Source organism: Condylura cristata, unplaced genomic scaffold (genome assembly GCF_000260355.1).
Source record: "Condylura cristata isolate star-nosed mole 26May11 unplaced genomic scaffold, ConCri1.0 scaffold00006, whole genome shotgun sequence".
Lineage (NCBI taxonomy): Eukaryota > Metazoa > Chordata > Mammalia > Eulipotyphla > Talpidae > Condylura > Condylura cristata.
Window position 1 is genome coordinate 53,410,218 of NW_004567107.1, and position 20,811 is coordinate 53,431,028.

General features: G+C 36.9%; 2 protein-coding genes across 3 annotated transcripts in view; one reads left to right on the forward strand and one right to left on the reverse strand.

Moving 5' to 3' along the window:
• Positions 1-228: 228 nt before the first annotated feature.
• RRAGA (Ras-related GTP binding A) lies at positions 229-1,862 on the forward strand. Its single transcript, XM_004677682.2, has one exon. The coding sequence runs from the start codon at positions 545-547 to the stop codon at positions 1,484-1,486; it is 942 nt and encodes a 313-aa protein (XP_004677739.1). The 5' UTR covers positions 229-544; the 3' UTR covers positions 1,487-1,862.
• Positions 1,863-3,448: 1,586 nt separating this feature from the next.
• HAUS6 (HAUS augmin-like complex, subunit 6) overlaps positions 3,449-20,811 on the reverse strand; it is a 40,309-nt gene continuing 22,946 nt past the window's right edge. For both annotated transcript variants that reach the window (XM_004678012.2, XM_012721637.1), the window contains 6 exons: positions 16,545-16,626; positions 11,359-11,422; positions 10,882-11,067; positions 9,926-10,061; positions 7,860-8,915; positions 3,449-6,659 (listed from right to left, as the gene is read on the reverse strand). In XM_004678012.2, coding sequence (XP_004678069.1) covers positions 6,598-6,659; positions 7,860-8,915; positions 9,926-10,061; positions 10,882-11,067; positions 11,359-11,422; positions 16,545-16,626 — 1,586 coding nt within the window. In that variant the 3' untranslated portion in view covers positions 3,449-6,597. The remainder of the gene's footprint in view (positions 6,660-7,859; positions 8,916-9,925; positions 10,062-10,881; positions 11,068-11,358; positions 11,423-16,544; positions 16,627-20,811) is intronic.

Sequence of the window (20,811 nt, forward strand, 5' to 3'; positions counted from 1 at the left end):
GCAGTTCAGGCAGAAAACCGCCAACACACCTCCCTGTCGGCTACTAAATTGTGTGCTGGGCAGATTGTGGCCACAAGGTGGCAGCACTCTCCAGCCACCCCCGCACGTACACTTTTCCACCTTCAACCCCGCTCGCATTAGAGAGCAGAACTCCACAGCCTGGATTTCCCTTCCAGCTTTTCTTTCGGGCGGACCCCGTAGGGTTTCATTAAAAGCAGTTTGTCGAAGCTCCTGGGGCAGTGACGCCGAGCGCGAGGATTCTCGCGAGATCGCCGCCGGAAGTGGGTGGCAGAGCGGACGCAGCGACTCGGCTCCCCGGAAGGCGAGCGTCTCTCCCGAGCTGTTGCAGCTGCTGTCCCTGGGCGCTCGCCTCCGAGGAAGGGCTCTCCCTTTACTGCCTTTCCAGCCCCGAGCTCGAGCTTTCGGCCTCCCGATTGCACCTCTGCGCGGCCCGGCCTGAGGCGCCTCCGCAACCCCGGCCCCTCCCTCCGCGCTGCAGTTAAGCCGCGCCCTCAGGCCCTGTCCGCGGCTGCTCCGGCGGGTGATGCCAAATACAGCCATGAAGAAAAAGGTGCTGTTGATGGGGAAGAGCGGGTCGGGGAAGACCAGCATGAGGTCGATTATCTTTGCCAATTACATCGCTCGTGATACCCGACGCCTGGGTGCCACTATTGATGTGGAGCACTCCCACGTCCGATTTCTGGGCAACCTGGTGCTGAACCTGTGGGACTGTGGCGGTCAGGACACCTTCATGGAAAACTACTTCACTAGCCAGCGAGATAACATCTTCCGTAATGTCGAAGTCTTGATATATGTGTTTGATGTGGAGAGCCGCGAGCTGGAAAAGGACATGCATTATTACCAGTCGTGTCTGGAGGCCATCCTCCAGAACTCTCCCGATGCCAAAATCTTCTGCCTGGTGCACAAAATGGATCTGGTTCAGGAGGATCAGCGTGACCTGATTTTTAAAGAACGCGAGGAAGACCTGAGGCGTCTATCTCGCCCCCTGGAATGCGCCTGCTTTCGAACCTCCATCTGGGATGAAACGCTCTACAAAGCCTGGTCCAGTATTGTCTATCAGCTGATTCCTAATGTCCAGCAGCTGGAGATGAACCTGAGGAATTTTGCCCAGATTATCGAAGCCGATGAAGTTCTGCTGTTCGAGAGAGCTACGTTCTTGGTGATTTCCCATTACCAATGCAAAGAGCAGCGTGACGTCCACAGATTTGAGAAGATCAGCAACATTATTAAGCAGTTTAAGCTGAGCTGCAGTAAATTGGCCGCCTCTTTCCAGAGCATGGAAGTTAGGAATTCTAACTTCGCTGCTTTCATCGACATCTTCACATCAAACACGTATGTGATGGTAGTTATGTCGGATCCGTCCATCCCTTCTGCAGCTACTCTGATCAACATTCGCAATGCCAGGAAACACTTTGAGAAGCTGGAGAGAGTGGATGGCCCCAAGCACAGCCTCCTTATGCGCTGAATATTGCCAAATGTTCTTTGTGAAAATGCTGAATTGCTTTCCCCTTCCCCCACCCCTTTTCTTTACTATTCATAATGTTGTGTGCTTTGAAATGTGCCGCTTACCACTTCCATCTCTCTTCCCTTTTCCCCAATCTTTAAACCCTGAACGCTATTTACTCAGCTATACAGTAGAGCTTCAAAGATGGCCTTTCTGAAAAGGTGGTTTGGTGTTAACACTAAAGTAGGTGGGTGTATGTGTGGGTGTGTGTATTCTGATTACCTGGTTACCATAGATATACACATCAAAGCCTTTACGATATCCTCCTGTATTCCCTACAAGACTCTGAAGATGGAATGTTACTATTTTATCAGCAAGGTATTAAAATGCATTTATAGAATTCTTGGCTTCAATCATGAATAAACATTTACTGTTAGCAAGTTAATATATGGTCTCATTGGAAGTAATTTGAAAGTGGTTAATATGTAAATCCAAAGATCCTGACTGTCCACAGCTTAACCATGTCAATTTGATTCTGATTCCCTCACTGTCAGTGATGTTTCATAGCAACTGTTGCAGTGGTTAAGATAGGTTATGTAGCTGGAACACTTGCATTCTAGGCCCTTCCCTTACTAGCTGTGTGAACTGCTGCACCTCACTGTACTTGTTTTGTGTGTAAGACGTAGATAAGAATAATTCTACTTCATAGGGTTGTGGAAAGGATTAAAACAATTGGAAGACATTTAGAACATACCTGACATAGTACTCTGTATCCGTTATCATTACCACTTACTGAACCATTTTCCCCCACCTCCACTCCCTAATTACTGGATGTGAAGTATTTGAGCCCTTAATAAATCCTAGGTACTCGAAAGCACTTGATGTGCATTTTATTTAATCCTCAATGTAGATCAGTTACATACAACTTTAGTAGATGAGAAAGTTGATGACCATGTATCACATAGCTAAATGTAGGCAATCTGATTATAGATACACAACACCAGCCATTATATTGTATTACTTCTCCACACACAGAAAAGCTAATCATAAAACTTGTAAATGTTTAAGTCTAGATTATTCCTTCATACTATTCCCCTAATTTTACAGAAGGCCAAGAGGCTGACTTCTCATAAATGGTGTTTCTTACATTATATTTCCCCTCTGTATCAGGAAACTGGAAAATACTGAATCAAATTCTTAGATGACTTACCTCTGGGGAAGGATTCCAAGGTTTCCAATTGAAATGGTAATGTACTACATCAAAGAAAACATCCAAAATGTTTTAAATGAAATCTTAAAGTGTTTTAGAGCCAATAGACCTCAGATCAACGCCTCTTACCTCTCATCTTGCAAATGATAGGCTTTAGAATTTCCAAAGCTTTTTTTTTAAAAAAGATTCATTTATGCATATAAGAACTGAGGTATAGTACAGAATTGAAGGGGTGAGAGGATTCACTAAGACAGAGCAGGGAGCAGAACAGGCAGATTGACTGATATACCCCAACGGGTGCAGTAGACAGGTCAGGAGAGATTCCTGCCATGCCATGTGGGTCACCTCTCTGGCCGGGAATCAAACTCATGCTGCAGTAGCTGCGGATAGCTTCAGTGCTGCGCTTTAACCCACTGTGCCATCAGGGAGGGCCCCTAGAATTTCCAAAGCTTTATATTTAATATCTATGCAGATGAAAAGTTCCCACCCAAGAAAGGTAAAAAAAGCTATTCAGGTATGTTATTAAACTTAGCTAGGGCCTTTAGCAATTAGTGTAAACACTCCAGATAGAAAAACTGTTAAGTATTGATGTATTTTTTTAAATAATATTTGAAATACCACATTTAGTAACTAGTAATTAAAAAAAGGCAATAACAAAATACTCATCTGAATCACTAAACCTCTAATTTTTTTTGATCAAGATAATATACATTTATGATTTTACAGTTTGCAGAACATGGTTCTTTTTGTTATTACACAGGAAATTTCCAGAGTCAGATGATGCAATATTGTTTATTCAAAGCAATAATATGTACAACCTATTTACAAATTAGAAGATTCACAAATATTTTAAATTTAGAATATGGACTTGACATTCACAGTGCAAAAGGAGAAAAGTAGAGAAAGAGATGCAACTATCAAGAGACTTAACAGTCTTTAAGGAAAATAACATGTTTTCTTCAAGAGTAGAAAAAAGAGTTTCCTTTTATACAGGTACAGGTCTCAAAAATTTGTTTTTTCTTTAGATAAAAGTGATGCAATAAGTCATAGTAAAAAGTTTCAATATATTTGTATTTATATTTTCAGGTACATTCCCTTAAAATGACTTCTTTAACCTCAAGTATTCATTTATTCCATTTAAAATTAGCCATTTTGGCATTATTTAGGGTTTCAAGTACAGAACTCAGTTTATACACCATCATCTTAGTGACTGAGTAAGGCCCATTCTGTGTAATGTTACGAATTTTGTAGTGAGAAAACATCTACACAATAAAGTAGTCCTCTATAGTAGTACTTTAATTCCATTATATAGAAGGCAAACCATAACAATGCCAATTACCTCCTTATTTGCTAAAGATAATGATCCGTGCCATGGCCCTCGGAGTATACATGTAAGGACAAACTTATCTCACCCAGTTCTAGAGGCATGTATGTGTGTGTACAATTGGTGTAACTGGTTTACACACAACTTAAATAAAAGGATAAAGCAATACAGGAAAAATACTAAGTGCTGAATCACAGATTTTAGAATATGGAAGGATAAGTGAAGACTTCCAAGGTAGAAGTGGTAGTGGTCTGAGCCCTAAAGGACGTTTATAATTATAACCAGGAGATGAAGGGAAAGTATTTCAGCTTCAGAACTGCAACTTAAGATTTCTAAATATCTATGCTTACCAAAGTTTTTCAATAAAAAATGGGAGAATACAAAGACAGGAGCAATAGAGATATATATGTAGAGAGATTATACACATTTAATTTGAATTCTAAACTAGCAATGAACCACTAACGGTAATTTTAAGAAGTGAATTGATCCAAACAGTACCTAAGTTAAAAGGTGGCTATGCAGATGATGCATAGGGAAGAAACCAAAGGCAGTAAATTACAGTAACAACTGTCTAGGGGAAAGAAAGTTATTTTTATTTACACTAATGGCATACAAAGAGCAGGGAAGAATGCCACAAACATAGCTATCACAAGTATGATTCACTTAACAATATGGCTTTTATAACTCTATTGAGGTCCAAGGATATTTTGATCTTTTGAGTCTCGGGAATTAAGGGTCTCTCTGAGTTTCCTTATCAAATAGTTAACATCACTAAAATTAAATGCAATAGTATGCCTGCTTCTTTAAGGTATCCAAGGTTAAATATGAATCAATATCCCCTAGCAGTGATACTCAAAACTTTTTACTGAGCCTAAGATTTACCAAAGAAGTTTATTTTAAATGCAGATTCATAATCTCCATTTCAGAACCACAGAATCTACATTTTTAAAGAAAGCTTTGATTACATCTCAGACAAGTCATTTAAGCACCCTAGATTAATGACTATCTTACAGTTTTAATAATTAAATTATGTCATCTAGCAGTGACATCTAGAATCATCTAGCAGTGGCCCTGGCACTTTGCAAAGATTATGATAGCCTCACCTTCCTCCCTAACACGTTAACTTAGGTCTTCAGTTACTAGGTTTTCCTAAGGCAAATGTGAGAATAGTTTCCCAGTACCAGCAGAGTAACTCATTTTTTCACATTAATAAAGAAATTCATCTTAGGAGAAACTTTCTTTTCCACTGAAAGTCATAGTTACATGTGCTTTTTCTTTTGTCTTCTCACAGAAAGACTGACCTTCAAACTGGGACAGCGCAATTTAAAGAAAGATGAACTAAGATTAAGTACATACAGTTCTAGAACTTGACCTTCAATTTTCCTTCCCTCCTTGAGTTTCTTGGCAAAAGGACATAGAAGTAGGGGCTAGACAAAGGGATACTCCAGGTGCTGTGACCTTCCCAGTATTCTTCCTGGCTAACAGGAGGATGGCATGTGTTTCCTAGGAGGTATGTAACAAGTCCTTTTATCAACGACAGTGAGGCAGATACTGGAGAGGCCTCACAGCTGACTGAGTCCAAAAGATCCAATAAGCAGATCAACTCCAGCAGCCATATCCTATAAGTCCTGGTCTTTTAGTTACATCAAATAAGTCTTGTGGCATACTGAATGAAAACAGGGTCAAACCCTACCACCAATGACTTCACTGTGTGACATGAAGTCATTTAACTCCAACTCAGCTTACTCAAGCTATTTAAGTTATTTTTAGGAAATGGATAGTTTTTGAAGAAGGTAACAATCAAAAATTAGTTCCTTTCCCAAAAGCAACACCTATCCAACCCCCCCCAAAAAAACAATAAACATAAACTAATGTTTTAGTTTACACTTGTTCTGTTAAAATATAAAACTATGGTTAAATTCAATTCTCAAAGTCTAAATTAGACTAAAGATAAGATTCTATACAACCCACTGAATGGATTTATAGTTTGACATTGTTTCTAAAGTGTCTACTCATCTTCCATCTTTTTCCTTTCTCCTAAAATCATTATGCCCCAGTCTGCTCTTACCACCTGCACTTTATTCCATCAACCATCTCAGTAAAAACTTAACTGAATTAAAGACATTCCCAGTAATCTTGACTACATCCTAAGGAACTACTTTAGTTTTCTTGATTAGTATCACAATGTTCCATAAAGAAACAATAAAAGTTGTATATTTCCCTAAAATAAAAGATCAGTATATTCAAGTTATTATATAAATCTTTTAAAATACTCCTTTTGTTAATTAATTGTAAGTTAAACTATTACTTTGCCTTTGACGTAATGCTTACCAGATTATTCAAGAAACCAAAATAACTTCATATAACTTAACATTTACTTCCAAATAATTCATATTTCAACCCCATATTCATATAAAGCGAAGCAACCCAAACACACCATCCTTACCTTTAAACATTAGAGGTTAAAAGGCATTTAAGAATAGTTAAGCCTTCAAAAAGAGTTTCACTTCCAATGTATATGTAAATTATAAATCACTTTTTATCCTGTGACATTACTTCAATTTAAATGCATCATAGTTAATTAACTGGGATACTGCTTCATCTTATCAAATCAGATGGTAATTCTTTTGCATCAAGGCTTTTATTCAGGATTTCTTCTTCTGCAAAATTATTTTCAGAAAGAGAAAAGAATGAGCAAGCATTACAGGGAAAAAAAAAAAAGGACAGATGCCAAGCAGTAGCAAATTTCAATCTTAAATAAAAATCTCACATGCAAATATTTAATAAAGATAAAATGACCACCATTCTCACTTAAGAATTCTTTCTACCAAAAATACTAGTATGTCCCTTTGAGAATACCTTCAATATACCAGCGCTTATCATAGGTGAGTCAAGAGATATACAATGAAATCTGTATCACAAGATCTGTATCTGCTCCACCACACTTTAAGAGCAGTTTTTTAATTGCTCTTATGATGAAAATTTTCAAACACACACAAAAGTAAAAAGATTATGATTACCCAATGTGTCTATCATCCAGAGTCAGTAATTATTAATACTGTTAAGCACTGAGCTTAGTTCCCCTAAAATACAGGTTTAATTTCTAACTCCAAGACTTCAGAATGAGGCCTTATTTGGAAACAGGGTCATCCCAACATAATCAGTTGTATGGAGTCAATCTGGAGGAAGGTGGGCCCTTATCACAGGTATTTATATTTAAAATGTAAGAATATTTAAAATAGTGTTTCTCAATCATTTTAGAACCACCTCCCACTGTTTAAGCCAAGATCATTTGGATAAAATTTACCTTTAGTGGTTTTATATTACAAAAGCCAAAGATTGTAATTGTTTGGTTTTTGTTTCCTATCCCTGTTCCATACCAATTATAAACTATACATATATCATAAAGATTCTGAAAGTACTCATAAGGTGGCAGGGCCCACTCTATTCAACCTATTTGAAGGAATAAGGTATTGTCTCATTTACAAAAACTGTTAAATATTTAATGTTGCTTAGAATTAAATTCCAGTAATTACAAGAAAACTTTAACAGGTCAATAGGCACAGGGGAATTAAATCTTACCTTTTAGGGTCCTCCCTCATAACCTAGAGGTTAAGTCTCAGTGCAATCACCACCACTGCCAGAGTTCAATACCCATCCACAGAGTTAACCCATTATTTCTCCTGTCTCACCTGCTGCTCCCCTCAGCAGTGCATTTCAATAAATCCACCTGCTGTTTCTCCACTGTCTCTGTTGAATCCTCTTACACCCCACACCTCTGGCCTACACACCCCCATTCTTCTACTTTATATTTATTATAAAGTTATTCTTTATATTTATTATAAATAAGTAAAGCTTACCTTTCAAATTAGGTAGAAGTTCCCCAAGACTACTTGGTATTGTGGGCCTGAATCTTTGCTCCACTGGAGAAAACTTAATTAGTGGTGAAAGAGATCGTTTTCTTTCACCAAGGGACATTCGTACAGATGGTTTTGTATAGTCAGTATGCAAATCATGAGTGTCCAAAATGTCAAGCAAATCATCTGTTTGCGTGTTTTGAGAAGCAGGGCTCAATTCTAGTTTGTGTCTTTCAAGTGTTTCAGGACTAGAGAGGTAAGTTTCTTCCCTTTTTTCGAACATAGATTTTTTCAGAGCTTCATACCTACTGCAAATACTCTGTAAATTTAAGACTGATTCTGAAATAATTTCTTGGTCTCCTACAGCATTGTCTGGAAAAATGCCACTGGGCACAGGACTGTTTGATTCCAGTTTAAAATTGGCCTCTGTACTAGTGGAGCTATTAAGACTTAAGTGACCAAGTTCTTCTGGAAGAGTCTCATGTAATATGCCAAAATCATCATCCCTAAAAATCCTGGAATCAATTCCACTTGATATCTGAAAAGAGTTCCATAATGTAGTTTTATGTATGGAAGGTTCCTGAGGTTCCTGATAAGAAGTTTGCGAGCGATCCAGTATTTTAATATACGCCTCTTCATTGCTACCTATTACACCTATCTTACCGCCTACACTAGGAGAGAAGGTCTGTACTTGGCTAGATTCTAAAGACATGTTCTGTAAAGCAAGAGATTCTGAATCTTGCTTGCAAATTACTTTCTTATTTAACAAATCTGCCTCACTTTGTATAGGTTCACATATGTGACTGGTTACCATATTCTTCTGAGACACACTCTTGAGAGAATCTGGAACAACTTTCTCTTCAGGCAAGAGAGAGTGATTAGAATCTGATACAGAGGTTGCTGACAGAAAACTGGCCAGGCTAAATTCACTTTGATTATGCAATACAGGTAAGGACTCTGGCAATACTTCTCTATGTTCAGTATCCAGCTGAATTGGTTCTGTACTTCTGTTGTCTTCCATTTCAACAGCTTTTCTCCATGAGCTCCTAATTTCACTTACTAATCAAGGGGGGGGAAAACACAATTACAAAGTATTCCCAAACAGAAAATAGAATTAAACATTTCATTTCTGTGACAGAGACGCTATTAACTCATAATACATATGCACAGACATATCACTCAGATGACAAAACTCTACAATCTAGCAAAACCCAGCAACATCAAAGAACTCATCTCCAGCTGATCACACACATGGGTACAAATAAATGTTGGTCCTGAAATGAACAAATTTTACACAGCACAAATTACAAGTATTAAAAAGATATTTTCTTGCTCATCTAGTGTTTAGCAAACTTTTTCAATAAGGGGCTGAGTAGTAATACTTTGTTTTGCAGGCCACTCAGTCTGCAGCAACTACTCTGATACTACAGCATGACAGCAATCATAAATAACATGTTGGCAAATGAATAAAGGCTGTGTTCAATGCAAGTTTACTACAAAACCACATGGCATAGGACAGATCTGTTTGAGGCTATCGTTTGCTGGACAATGATCTAGGCTATGGAAAAGCTCAACCTGAACTAAATCAAATTAACTATATGTCTTAACTAGCACCAAAATGTAAACTATATTTATTCAACCAGGATGATGTGTCTACATATGGACAATAATTTTGAACTCTACCTACACAAATTATATATAAGAAAAAAGTATTTGGCAATTTGTCTAGCTTAGGAGTTTTTGACTGATGGATGCTTCTGATTGTTGACCAGGAGAATAAAAGCCTCTGTACTCTATAAATGCTGATGACAAGTCAGATTATAAATCAGCCAAATTTTAAGTACTAAAACAAATAATACCACTAAAGGACCACCAGATAAATGAGAGTGCCCACACTAATGCTTCAATAAAAGCCCCTCACATCAGGATAAATGAAGAACAACTGCCACTAGACTAAAATATGTAGAAAAAGTTTTAAAATGAGTTTCAAAAAAAATGTGTTAGATCATGGTTCTAACAGTGGCAAGGTCTAAGAAAGAAAATACTGCTAGAAAGCATCATTAGCTTACTCAATTTTTCTGGTGTTCGGGGAATTTGTTTCCTTGTTAAGAATGGATTAGAAGCTAGAGAGTCAATTAGGTCCTCTAATTTTACTTCTTTTCCTTCAGAGAGCTGTGGTGAATCAGATAAAACTGCCCTGGCAACCTAAAACAGAAAAGTAAAACAAACATTAGGAAGTCCACTGGTAGAATACAACAAAAACCTAGATATAAGCATTTCATAGTCAGTAGGCTTTCTGTGTTTCTATTAAAGTAAATTCAACAGTAGAGTTCCTAACATTACATGAAGACTATTTAGCATAATCCTACAAGGGTGAAATCAAGCATAAACGTGTTTCCTCCTTTCTAATGTTAAGTGAGTATCTTTTATAAAGAGAAAAAAGGTAATCCCTATTTGGAACATTTAAAAGCAGTTCTGACTGCACAGTGACTTAAATGGCTATATACCACATCTCTGAGCTTGAGGAACTCTATATTCATTAACATTAACATTAACAGAGATGGTTAGAAGCCCAAGATCATGAAAATGCATTTAGTCACTTTTGAAAGCAAAAGGACAAAACCTTCACTCCGATAATATATTACATAACCTTTGTTCTAATATTAAAGAGAGAAGCTCAGCTAAGCAAGAGTATTTTAATCAAGTATAATCATTAGATGTGTTTAACCAACAATTTACATAATGTTTAATTCCAAAAATAGTGTACTATTTTTGTATTTCAGGATGACATTTATAGAATAGGACATGGATTCTAACCATACACTGTATAATCCAACAATTTTATATTAATTTCTACATTTTGGCCAGACCACGAGTTTGCTTTACCCATGATTTTTACTATTTTATTATCTGTGACCTCCTTTCCCAAGTCATTCCCAGTTAACCAATAATTTACTGTAACTTCACTGAAATTAACAAACCATTGAGAAAATATATTTCAATACTCATTATAATCTTTTATTACCTCTTCTACCAGGTGATCTTGCTCTTTTTGGAATGGATCACTTTTCTTCGCTGCCAGAGGTCCTACAAATGCACTATTATCCATATTCTTGGTGATATTTGATGAAGCAGAGTCATTAACTTCAAATTTTGGTGTTTTCTTAGAAACTGTTTCACTTTTCTCTGTAGGGGTTCTCATCTCCATGTCCTGAAGAACACAGATATGTTTCATGTATATTAATAACTGTGGCTGATTTTCATTAGTTATCATGAGCCTATAAAAGTTAGTATTATAAAAAGTTAAAAATTAAATAAATCCACTATTACCATTTAAAAGCAACACAAAATATGTAACTAGAAATGGCACAGAATGTGCAAATAGTGGGAAATGTGAACGCAGAAATTAAATGTAATTACATTAGGATATCAACAAAAGTAAAGACTATTATATCCTAAGTTAGTATGGTTAGAGTTAATCAAATATTGTTTTAAAAAATACCTTTTCAAATACTGTAACACTATTTTCATCCAATGATGAAGTTGGCTGCAATGAAAAAGCAGGGCTAAAAGGAAAAAAAAGATAATATATCCAAGTTATAAGTATGAAATAGTTCCATTCACTTAATATATCTGAAAAGTTTAAAGAATATGTCTGCCCCGTATCTGTCCGTTACGATTTCACTCAATTCGTCCCGGTCATCAAAAGGCAGTTTCTTTCTAGGGAGGTATAGTGACAATTAGAGCAGTACTTCAGCCCAATTTGTGTATCAACCTCCCAAATATTTTCTTTGTCTATTTTAAGTCAAAAGCACTTTATACAAGGGTTACATGACTTAATGCACACTCAAACACTTGAGAATATGGCAAAAATTTCAATTAGCTAGAATTGCATTATTACAATGTCCTCATTTTTCACACTGAAGAGACTTATTGTAGCAATAACCATGTAAGATGCTTTTGTTAATGGCCAGAGTAAATTTCTTTAAGCTGATTTTTGCTCTTAACAATGAACAAGTTACTTAAAATAGTAAATTATTCACTTTCAGTTTTCTGCATTCTATATAGAGTATTTCTTAACCTCTCAGATTCTCTTGTATATAACCTCTCAGATTCTCTTGTATATATCTTTTCATACTTTTCTTTTCTTGTGCCTTATTAACATAAAAAATGTATATATCTTTTCATACTAATTACAAAATAAGCTGTTAAATGTCTAAAGCTATCAAGCAGTAATAACTATCTTCAACCACCTTGAAAATTTTCTAATTCAATCACTGAATATTCTGCTCAATGGCTGAACTATCCTACTTTAGGTAACAAGAGATAGGATTAACAGAAACCACTTACAACATTAAGCATGACAGCGCCTTGTTGTATGTTCACAGCCATACTACCAAAATTAACTATCCTGAAAACATTTTTTATATGATGCAAATACGCTTTCTTAAAACTGTCTCAAATATATCCTTATTGGAATTGTCATCTACCTTGCAACATAATTCAAAAATCAGTGAAATTGTTCAAGCATTCAACTTTACATCAATAGTACATAATCTAGATAATAAAAGGAAAACATGCATCTATTGTGATTTTAACTTATTGTTTCCAAATATTTTAAATTATCAAAAGACCCTCTAAAGTATGGTGAGCAATCAATGGTCCAATGTCACTAACATGCTCCACTAAATAGTTGAGTCCCTTAAAGACAATGTCAATGTCTCATAGCTATGCCTAGAGGTTAACAGAGTACCTGGTACTTAGTAGTGCAATACAAATTTGTAATGGACAGACTAACTGAATCAATGATAAATTGTCACTTGAAAGAAGTTGCAGTATCATCAAATTTTTGTTGAAAAAAAAGAGGAAAGGGTAGATATTCAAAACTTGCTACCTCATTTGTGAATTAGCCTCATGCTGTTGCCCAACTAACTTTTTTTAAAGATCTATTTGTATTTACTTATGCATACAAGAACTAGGATGCAGACGGGGGGGTTAAGAGGATTCAGAGACACAGGAGGCAGCAGAACAGGCAGATCCACTGAAATATACTCCTGAGGGGAGCGGTGGGTAGGTCAGGAAAGGTCTGCTGCTCCATGGGGGGTCCATTCCCTGGCCAGAGATCAAATTCAGACCACAGAGACTGGCAATATAGCTCGACAGCACTGAGACTTTAATCCCTGCAGCATCAGGGGTTTCAATCCAAGAAATGCTAAAGTAGTCCTGCCTTAGTCTTTACTTTTATCTACTTCCTATGCCAAAACAGATGTCGATGAAATACTAGCAATGTAGCTGATAAAAAAGAAAGGAGGCTGCGACCCTCCCTGGTGGCGTAGCAGGTCAAAGCACAGCATTAAGAAGCTAAAGCCACTTCTGCTTAAGTTAGATCCCTGCCCAGGAGGTGATCCACATGACGAGGTAGACCTCTCCTGACCTACCCACTGCTGCCCTCAGCAGTGTATTTGGTCGATCTGCCTGTTCTGCTCCCCACTACTTTCTCTGGTAAATCCTCTCACTGCCCCTGCACTTCTGGCTGTACCCCAGGTCTGTATGCATAAATAAATAAACCTTAAAAAAAAAAAAAAGGAAGAAAGGAGGCTGGTCCCATTGTGGGAATGAGCCTAAAGGAAAGAGCACTTCCAAAGGAAAAATGTTAACATACTTCTTAATAGTATGTTAACTTAATAGTAATAATTTAAAATAAATCTTAAAAGTCTAAAAAATAATAAACTGTTACAAAGTCTTTATACATATTATGCTATGTATGCAAATAGTAATATAATACTAAAGTAACCACACATATACACAAAAAGCTTCATTTATGCTTGTTAATGTTTTGAAAATATTGTTTTTTATAATGCAAAATTGTAGCCATGTTCTCACTAAAACTAAATTTATATATGACTGAAAATAAAGTCTAAAAGTGAAATTGGGAAAAAATATGACAAGTGACTTGTTATAAATTTATTACTTTTATTTACTACTGTTGGCTATATCTAAGAGCAATTATAAAAGATAAAATAAGAATTCAATTTCTAAGATTAAGGATATTTGGATGACATATAAGCAATGCCATATTATTCTATCTTTGAAATATAGTAAAGGAAAAACTTTAAAGGTTAAAGGTCTAAAAAACATCACCAGCACTAGAAATATGAAGACATCCATTCCAGAAACCATTACAAAGGAAAGGTAATGTTCACAGTGAACAAAAAAGGCATCATCAACAACAAACTTCTAGTTTTAAATATGGTAAAAGCTTCACCAGCTCACTATAATAAAAACCAGTCTTGAGATTTGTGTGTACTTGTTTATGACAACATGTGAAAGAATTAACATACTTATTCTAAAATCACATTCTTTCCATGTTTTTAATAGAAGCTGCAATGATCACATCCACATTAAGAAAATTCCCAATTAGGGCCCTCCCTGGTAGCACAATGGGTTAAAGCACAGTGCTATGAAGCTATGGCAGCCACTGCAGCATAAGTTCGATCCCCAGTCACAGTGGTGAGCCAGATGGTGCAGCAGACCTCTCCTGACCTGTCCGCCACCCACTGCTCGCTCAGCAGTATATTTCAGTCCATCTGCCTGTTCTGCTGCCCACTATCTCTGGTGAATCCTCTCACCACTAGCACCTTATGCATAAATAAAATCTTTAAAAATTTTTCCCAATTAACTACATTGATTCTCATGTAAAAGGGTGCCATTACAAATCAAATATTTGTACTACAATAACTGAACTACATCCCCAAGAAGGGTATTTAAGTAAGTAGTCACACATATTACACATTACTTGTGAAACATTTTATTACAAGATACCTTTTACAATAAAGAATTCTGAGCAACAAGTTATATCCACATCCCAGTAACTGACTCTTCACACGTATTTTGTTTTATCAAATTGTTCATTTTATCTATGGTTGACTGCTACTTAGTAATATTTAATTTCAATAAAAACTACTTAGTAGTATTTAATTTCAAAAATTTTTTTTGAAATTTAATTTCAAAAAAAATATAGGTAGATAGCATACATTAAAGGTTTTTGCTTATATAATCTGACATCAGGCTTTCAAAAGCCAAAACAGATTAAGAACAACAATCAATAAATAAAATAAAGGCATTTACAATAAATTAAGTAGGTTTTTTTTTTCACATGTGAAATTTCAGGATTAGATTGAATCAGGTCTTCCAAAATTTTTTTAAAGCATAAATGGAACTCTTCTTATCAAACAGAATATAAAACAACATATAAGAAGGATCTCCCAAGATAAAAGAGGAAGTATACAGGTTGAAGTAGGAAGAGTTGGACAAATTAGACTAAATTAAGCTCATTCACGGTGCCAGAGGGCACTGAAAAACACAGTCAAAATTACCACAGTAGGGCCCTGTCTGGTGGTACAAGGGGTTCAAGCACAGCACTATGAAGCTATCTGCAGGGATAGCTCCCTGTAGCAGGGAAGTGGCACACAAGGCATGCCAGAACTCTCCTGTCCTGCCTGCTGCTCCCCTCAGCGGTGTATTTCCTTCAACCCACCTATTCTTTTCCCCACTCTATCGCTAGTGAATCCTTCCATACCCACTAACCCCCATACCTCTCTCTGGTCTGTACTCCAACTCTTGTATGCCTAAATAAATAAATCTTTTAAAAAAAGGAAAGAAAGTTATCAAACTAAGTGATATCAAAAACCTTTAAACTCTTGGAGTGTATCAACAACCACAAAAGGTTTCAAGGAAGTTAACAGACATAAAAAAGCAAAAATTCCCATACCACATTAGATAATTTCCTAAATGCTTTTTACTTTAAAAATTAGATAATCCCTCTGCAACAACTTGGATGGAGCTGGAAAAGATCATGCTTAGTGAGATAAGCCAGAAAGAGAAAGAAAAATACCGGATGGTTTCACTCATAGCAGGAGTATAATGGACCAGGTGAGAAAATAACAAAAATAATGAACCACCATATACCAGAGACATTTTGAGGGGGTGGAGTGGGGAATGGGATCAAAAACGGGGGTGGGGGCGAATGCACGGGATTATGGTGATGGGAAATCCGCAGGGATTACAATCGAGATGGGAAAAAAAATGTACAAAATGATGTAAAAATAAACTTTTGTAATAAAAAAAACAGAAAAAAAAAAAAAGATAATCCGGCCCTCCCTGGTAGCGCAGCGGGTTAAAGCACAGCACTGAGAATCTAAAGCTGCTTCCGCATGAGTTCGATTCCCGCTTGCCCCGGAGGTGACCACATGGTGTGGCAGACCTCTCCTGACCCGCCTGCTGCTCCCCTCAACAGTGTACTTTGTCGATCTGCCTGTTCTGCTCCCCACTCTGTCTCTAGTGAACCCACTCGCCGCCCCTGAGCCTCTGGCTTGTACCCCAGTTCTGTATGCACAAATAAATAAATCTTAAAAAAAAAAAATTAGATAATCCCCATTAATCCCAACACCTAAAGAATGAATAAAAGGGAAAATAAAATGTTCATGCATCAAAAATGCTGAATTGTTCCTGGAAATGTGGACCCCATAGTAAAAAATACCATCAAAAAAAGAGAAAATTATGAACTGTCGCATAGTAGAGAAACAGAAATAGCAGAGAAGCTTGGAAGCTGGCTGAAGATAAATGAGGAAAAGATAAATAAAGTAAATGAGGGAAAAGAAATCAATATGAAAATCAAATCTGTTTTACCTGTTGACTAGATCATGTACAGTTTCCACTATATCACTGACTCTTCTGCAATCGTTTTCTTGGTTATGTTGCTTAGGTGTATCTAAAATAATGGAAAATTACTCTTTAATTATGACTATATATTCTAATATGCAGGGGTCCCTTAAATTCTATAAATATTTTTCAATAGAAGTATAAATATTAATAGGGAAAGAATAATATAGTGCTAAGTATAAAATGATAGGAGAGTGATAGAGAATATCTAGTACAATAATCCTCTTCCCTCCCCAAGTCCCATCAGTAGTTTAGTTTTCAGGTTTCAATTAGCCATGGTCAACTGCAGTCACAAAATAATGTTAGTAAGATATTTTAAGAGAGAACACATTCATATAACTTATCCACATAAAATAAGTTTATTTTAAAGCATAGTTACAATGCTCTATTTTATAACTAATTATTACTGTTACTCTTTTAAAAAGAAGTTATTTATTTATGCATACAGAACTGGGGTGCAGGCCAGAGGTGGAGGGGGCAGCGAGAGGATTCACCAGAGACAGAGTACGGAGTAGAACAAGTAGACTGACAAAGTACACTGCTAAGGGGAGCAGTGAGCATGTCAGGAGAGGTCTGCTATGCCATGTTGGTCACCTCCAGGGCTGGGGATTGAACTCACACTGAAGCAGTTGTGGGTGGCTTACAGTGCTGCACTTAAACCCGTTGCACCACCAGGGAGGGCCACATTATTGTATTGTACTTCATTTAAACTTTATCACATGTATATAAGTATATATGTATAGGATAAAGCATAATATAGGGTTGGGTATTCTCTGAGGTTTCAGGTATCCACTAGGGTCTTAGGCCACATCCTTCCATAGATAAGAGGGGAGGACTACTATAACAGGCTTCTATAAAGAGTGATAATCATATAAATCAAGTTTCAAAAAAAAAGTGATATTCCAGTTCTCAGAATTATGTAACCATGCTCCATGTTAAAGTATACAGATTATATAATTACTACATAAACCTCAAGACTAAAAAGTTACATCACTTAGCATGTTTCAGGCCATGACCTTCCCTAACTATGCATGTGTTTAAAGTGTTACTGTGTAAGAAACCAATGTACATACTTTAACAATCATAATAGAATGCCACCTAAAGCATTTTCAATACCCTATGCTTTTTATACACTAATTATGATGGAATTATTGATATGTATAAAGTACTTCAAAAATGAACACAAGTACAACTTACTATAACAAAAAACCAGTAGACAATCATAAACGAAAATGACTATGCAGTTACAGATACCATGTAGTGGCAGTAGGCAGGGTTGATGCATGTTTGTTCTGGCATATAAGGAAATTTATAAGGTAAAAGCTGCTAACTAAAAAGCACAGAGCTTTTCTAAAAAATTCATAAAGGTTACAGGAAGCTACTGATGTATATTTAAAACAGATGAAAAGAATCACAATTACATTACAAAATGATTAGTGGCAGCAATTTTTTTTTTTTATTAAAAAGTTAGTGGCAGCAATTTTTAATAGGGCCCCACAATTACAGGCAAGAAATGATGGAAACTATAGTACTGAAGATCTGAGACAAGCAAAAGGGAGACAGACACAATAAGGATATTTAGAAATAAACACAAAATCAAACTTACCACAACAAATCAAACGAAGCTGAAAGACACATTCCTACCACAAACACTAGAGCTGTTATGTTAAGAAAAGAATGTCCAAAAGAACAAGTAAAATCATCTGTGTCAGAAACAAAGATGAAAAGCATGAGCACAATGACAAGCTGAAACTGAGAAATGAATGCTAATAAGGCATCTCCCAAGGACAGAATGCTGGAGCTTTAAGGCCTACCATGTAATAATGTCACTCGGGCCTGGATATGAGACTGACAAAAAGTTGGGCCACTACAAAGGCTGCTCAAATCCTGAAAAGGAGACTATAAAAATCTTGCCAAACAAACCACAAGGCTTATGATCTAGGACGACTCCTGGGTGGAAAAAAGGATTTAAAACCTACTCTACTTAAAAAGAGTTGTGCATAAAAATGGAGCTTCATGCCCCACCCCATCCCCCTCACCCCCCGTGGCGCAGCGGGTTAAAGCGCAGTACCAAGAGGCTAAAGCCACTTCCTCAAGAGTTCGAGTCCCGCCTGCCCTGGAGGTGACCACATGGCGCGGCAGACCTCTCCTGACCCGCCCGCTGCTCCCCTCAGCAGTGTACTTTGTCGATCTGCCTGTTCTGCTCCCTACTCTGTCTCTGGTGAAGTCTGTCACCGCCCCTGAGCCTCTGGCCTATACCCTAGTTCTGTATGCACAAATAAATAAATCTTTAAAAAAAAAAATGGAGCTTCCATATGAACCAACAATCCCACTTCTAGCTATCTACCCAAAAGACACAAAAAGATACCTGCACCCCCATGTTTATTGCTGATTTATTTACAATTGGAAAGACATGGAAACAACCCAAATGCCCAAAAGTGGATTAAAAAGATGTGTACATATACACAATTGAATATTACTTAGCAACCAAAAAAATAAATAAATAAACACATGCCTTTTGCAGCAACATGGATGGAACTGGAAAAGATCATGCTGAGTGAAATAAGCCAGAAAGAAAAGGAAAAATACCGGATGGTTTCACTCATAGCAGGAGTATTATGGACCAGGCAAGAAAATAATAATAATGGACAGTTATATACCAGAGACATTTTATGGGGGTGGAGTGGGAGATGGGATTAAAAATGGTGGGGGGGAGAGAAATGCACTGGACTATGGTGATGGCACACGGGTGATGGAAAGCCACAGGGATTACAACTGAGATGGAAAAATACACAAATAATATAAAAATAAACTATTATATTATTAAAAAAATAAAAAGTTGTTGCAGGGCCCTCCCTGGTGGCGCAACTGTTAAAAGCACAGCACTCTGAAGCTATCCACACACAGCCACTGCAGCAAGAGTTCAATCCCCCACCAGGGAGGTGACACACATGTCACAGCAGACCTCCCTGACCCAGCCACTGCTCCCCTCAGCAGTACATTTCACGAGATCTGCCCGTCTGTTCCCTCTCATCCCCGCACCTCTGGGCTGTACCCCAGTTCCTATATGCATCAATAAATAATCTTAAGGAAAAAGAAAAAGTGCTGTGCAATCCAAACTTACACTGGTTATTTGTTGTAGGAATTTCAAATTAAAGACATTAACTGAGGAAAAACCTAGGGACTTAAGTCACTCTTTAGAGAACAAAACTATATGACTTTTTCAGGAGACCTACTAAAGTTAAAAAAAGTCAAAATTTTTAGTAAAAAGCATGAAAATCAGCAGGGCATACAGAAGCAAAAATATCTGGAAAAAACAGATTTTAGGGAAAAAAGTTTTAAATGATTAACAAAAAAAGAAACAATAGTTAACTACTGAGTTTTCATGAAAGTCATGCATGTTTTTTATGCAAAAATACATCAAGACTTTTCCAACAATCCAATATAGTAAAAGATGACACGCTGGAAAAAAGTAGGCAGTTTTAAAAAGGAAACAAAAGAGATATATATTCATGAAAAATACTAAATGAACAAATCAGAAAGGAAATTAAATATAACTAAAAAAATAACCAGTGACCCACAGATTCAAAAAAAATACTCAGAAAGCAGGCAGGAAGTACAAAAAATGTCACAAGTATGAATGCAAAAATTATGAAGACAGACAGAATTAGAAATTCAACAACAGGAGACGAAGGGCGAAGAATCAAAATTGTGACAGAGGGCCAATATTATAAGCAGTATTAGTATCAGGTTGTCAGTATTAGTGAAGAGTTTCCAAAACAGATAGAAGGCATCACATTACACATAAGTATACTCAGGTCCCAAGCAGGCTACACAAAAAGAAGTCTAAATTTAAGCACATCTAAATTAACCTGCATAACACAAAAATAATTTTTTTTAAAGATTCATTTATTTATGCTTACAAGAGCTAGGGTGCAGACCAGAGACACAGGGGGTAAGAAGACTGACCAGAAACAAAGTGGGTAGCAGAAGAGGCAACAGCGAATAAAGTCTGTTGTGCTATGTGCGTCACCTCCCTGGCCAAGAATAGAACTTGTGCTGCAGCAGCTACAGATTGCCACATATTGCTACAAGTGAACTCCTTGTGCCACCAGGGAGGCCCCACAAAAATAAGATCTTAAAAACAAAGAGAGATCAAAAATTACCTACAAATGAATGACAATCAGACCAACAGCAAATCCTTAGAAGGACAATAACAAAGAATAGAAGGCAA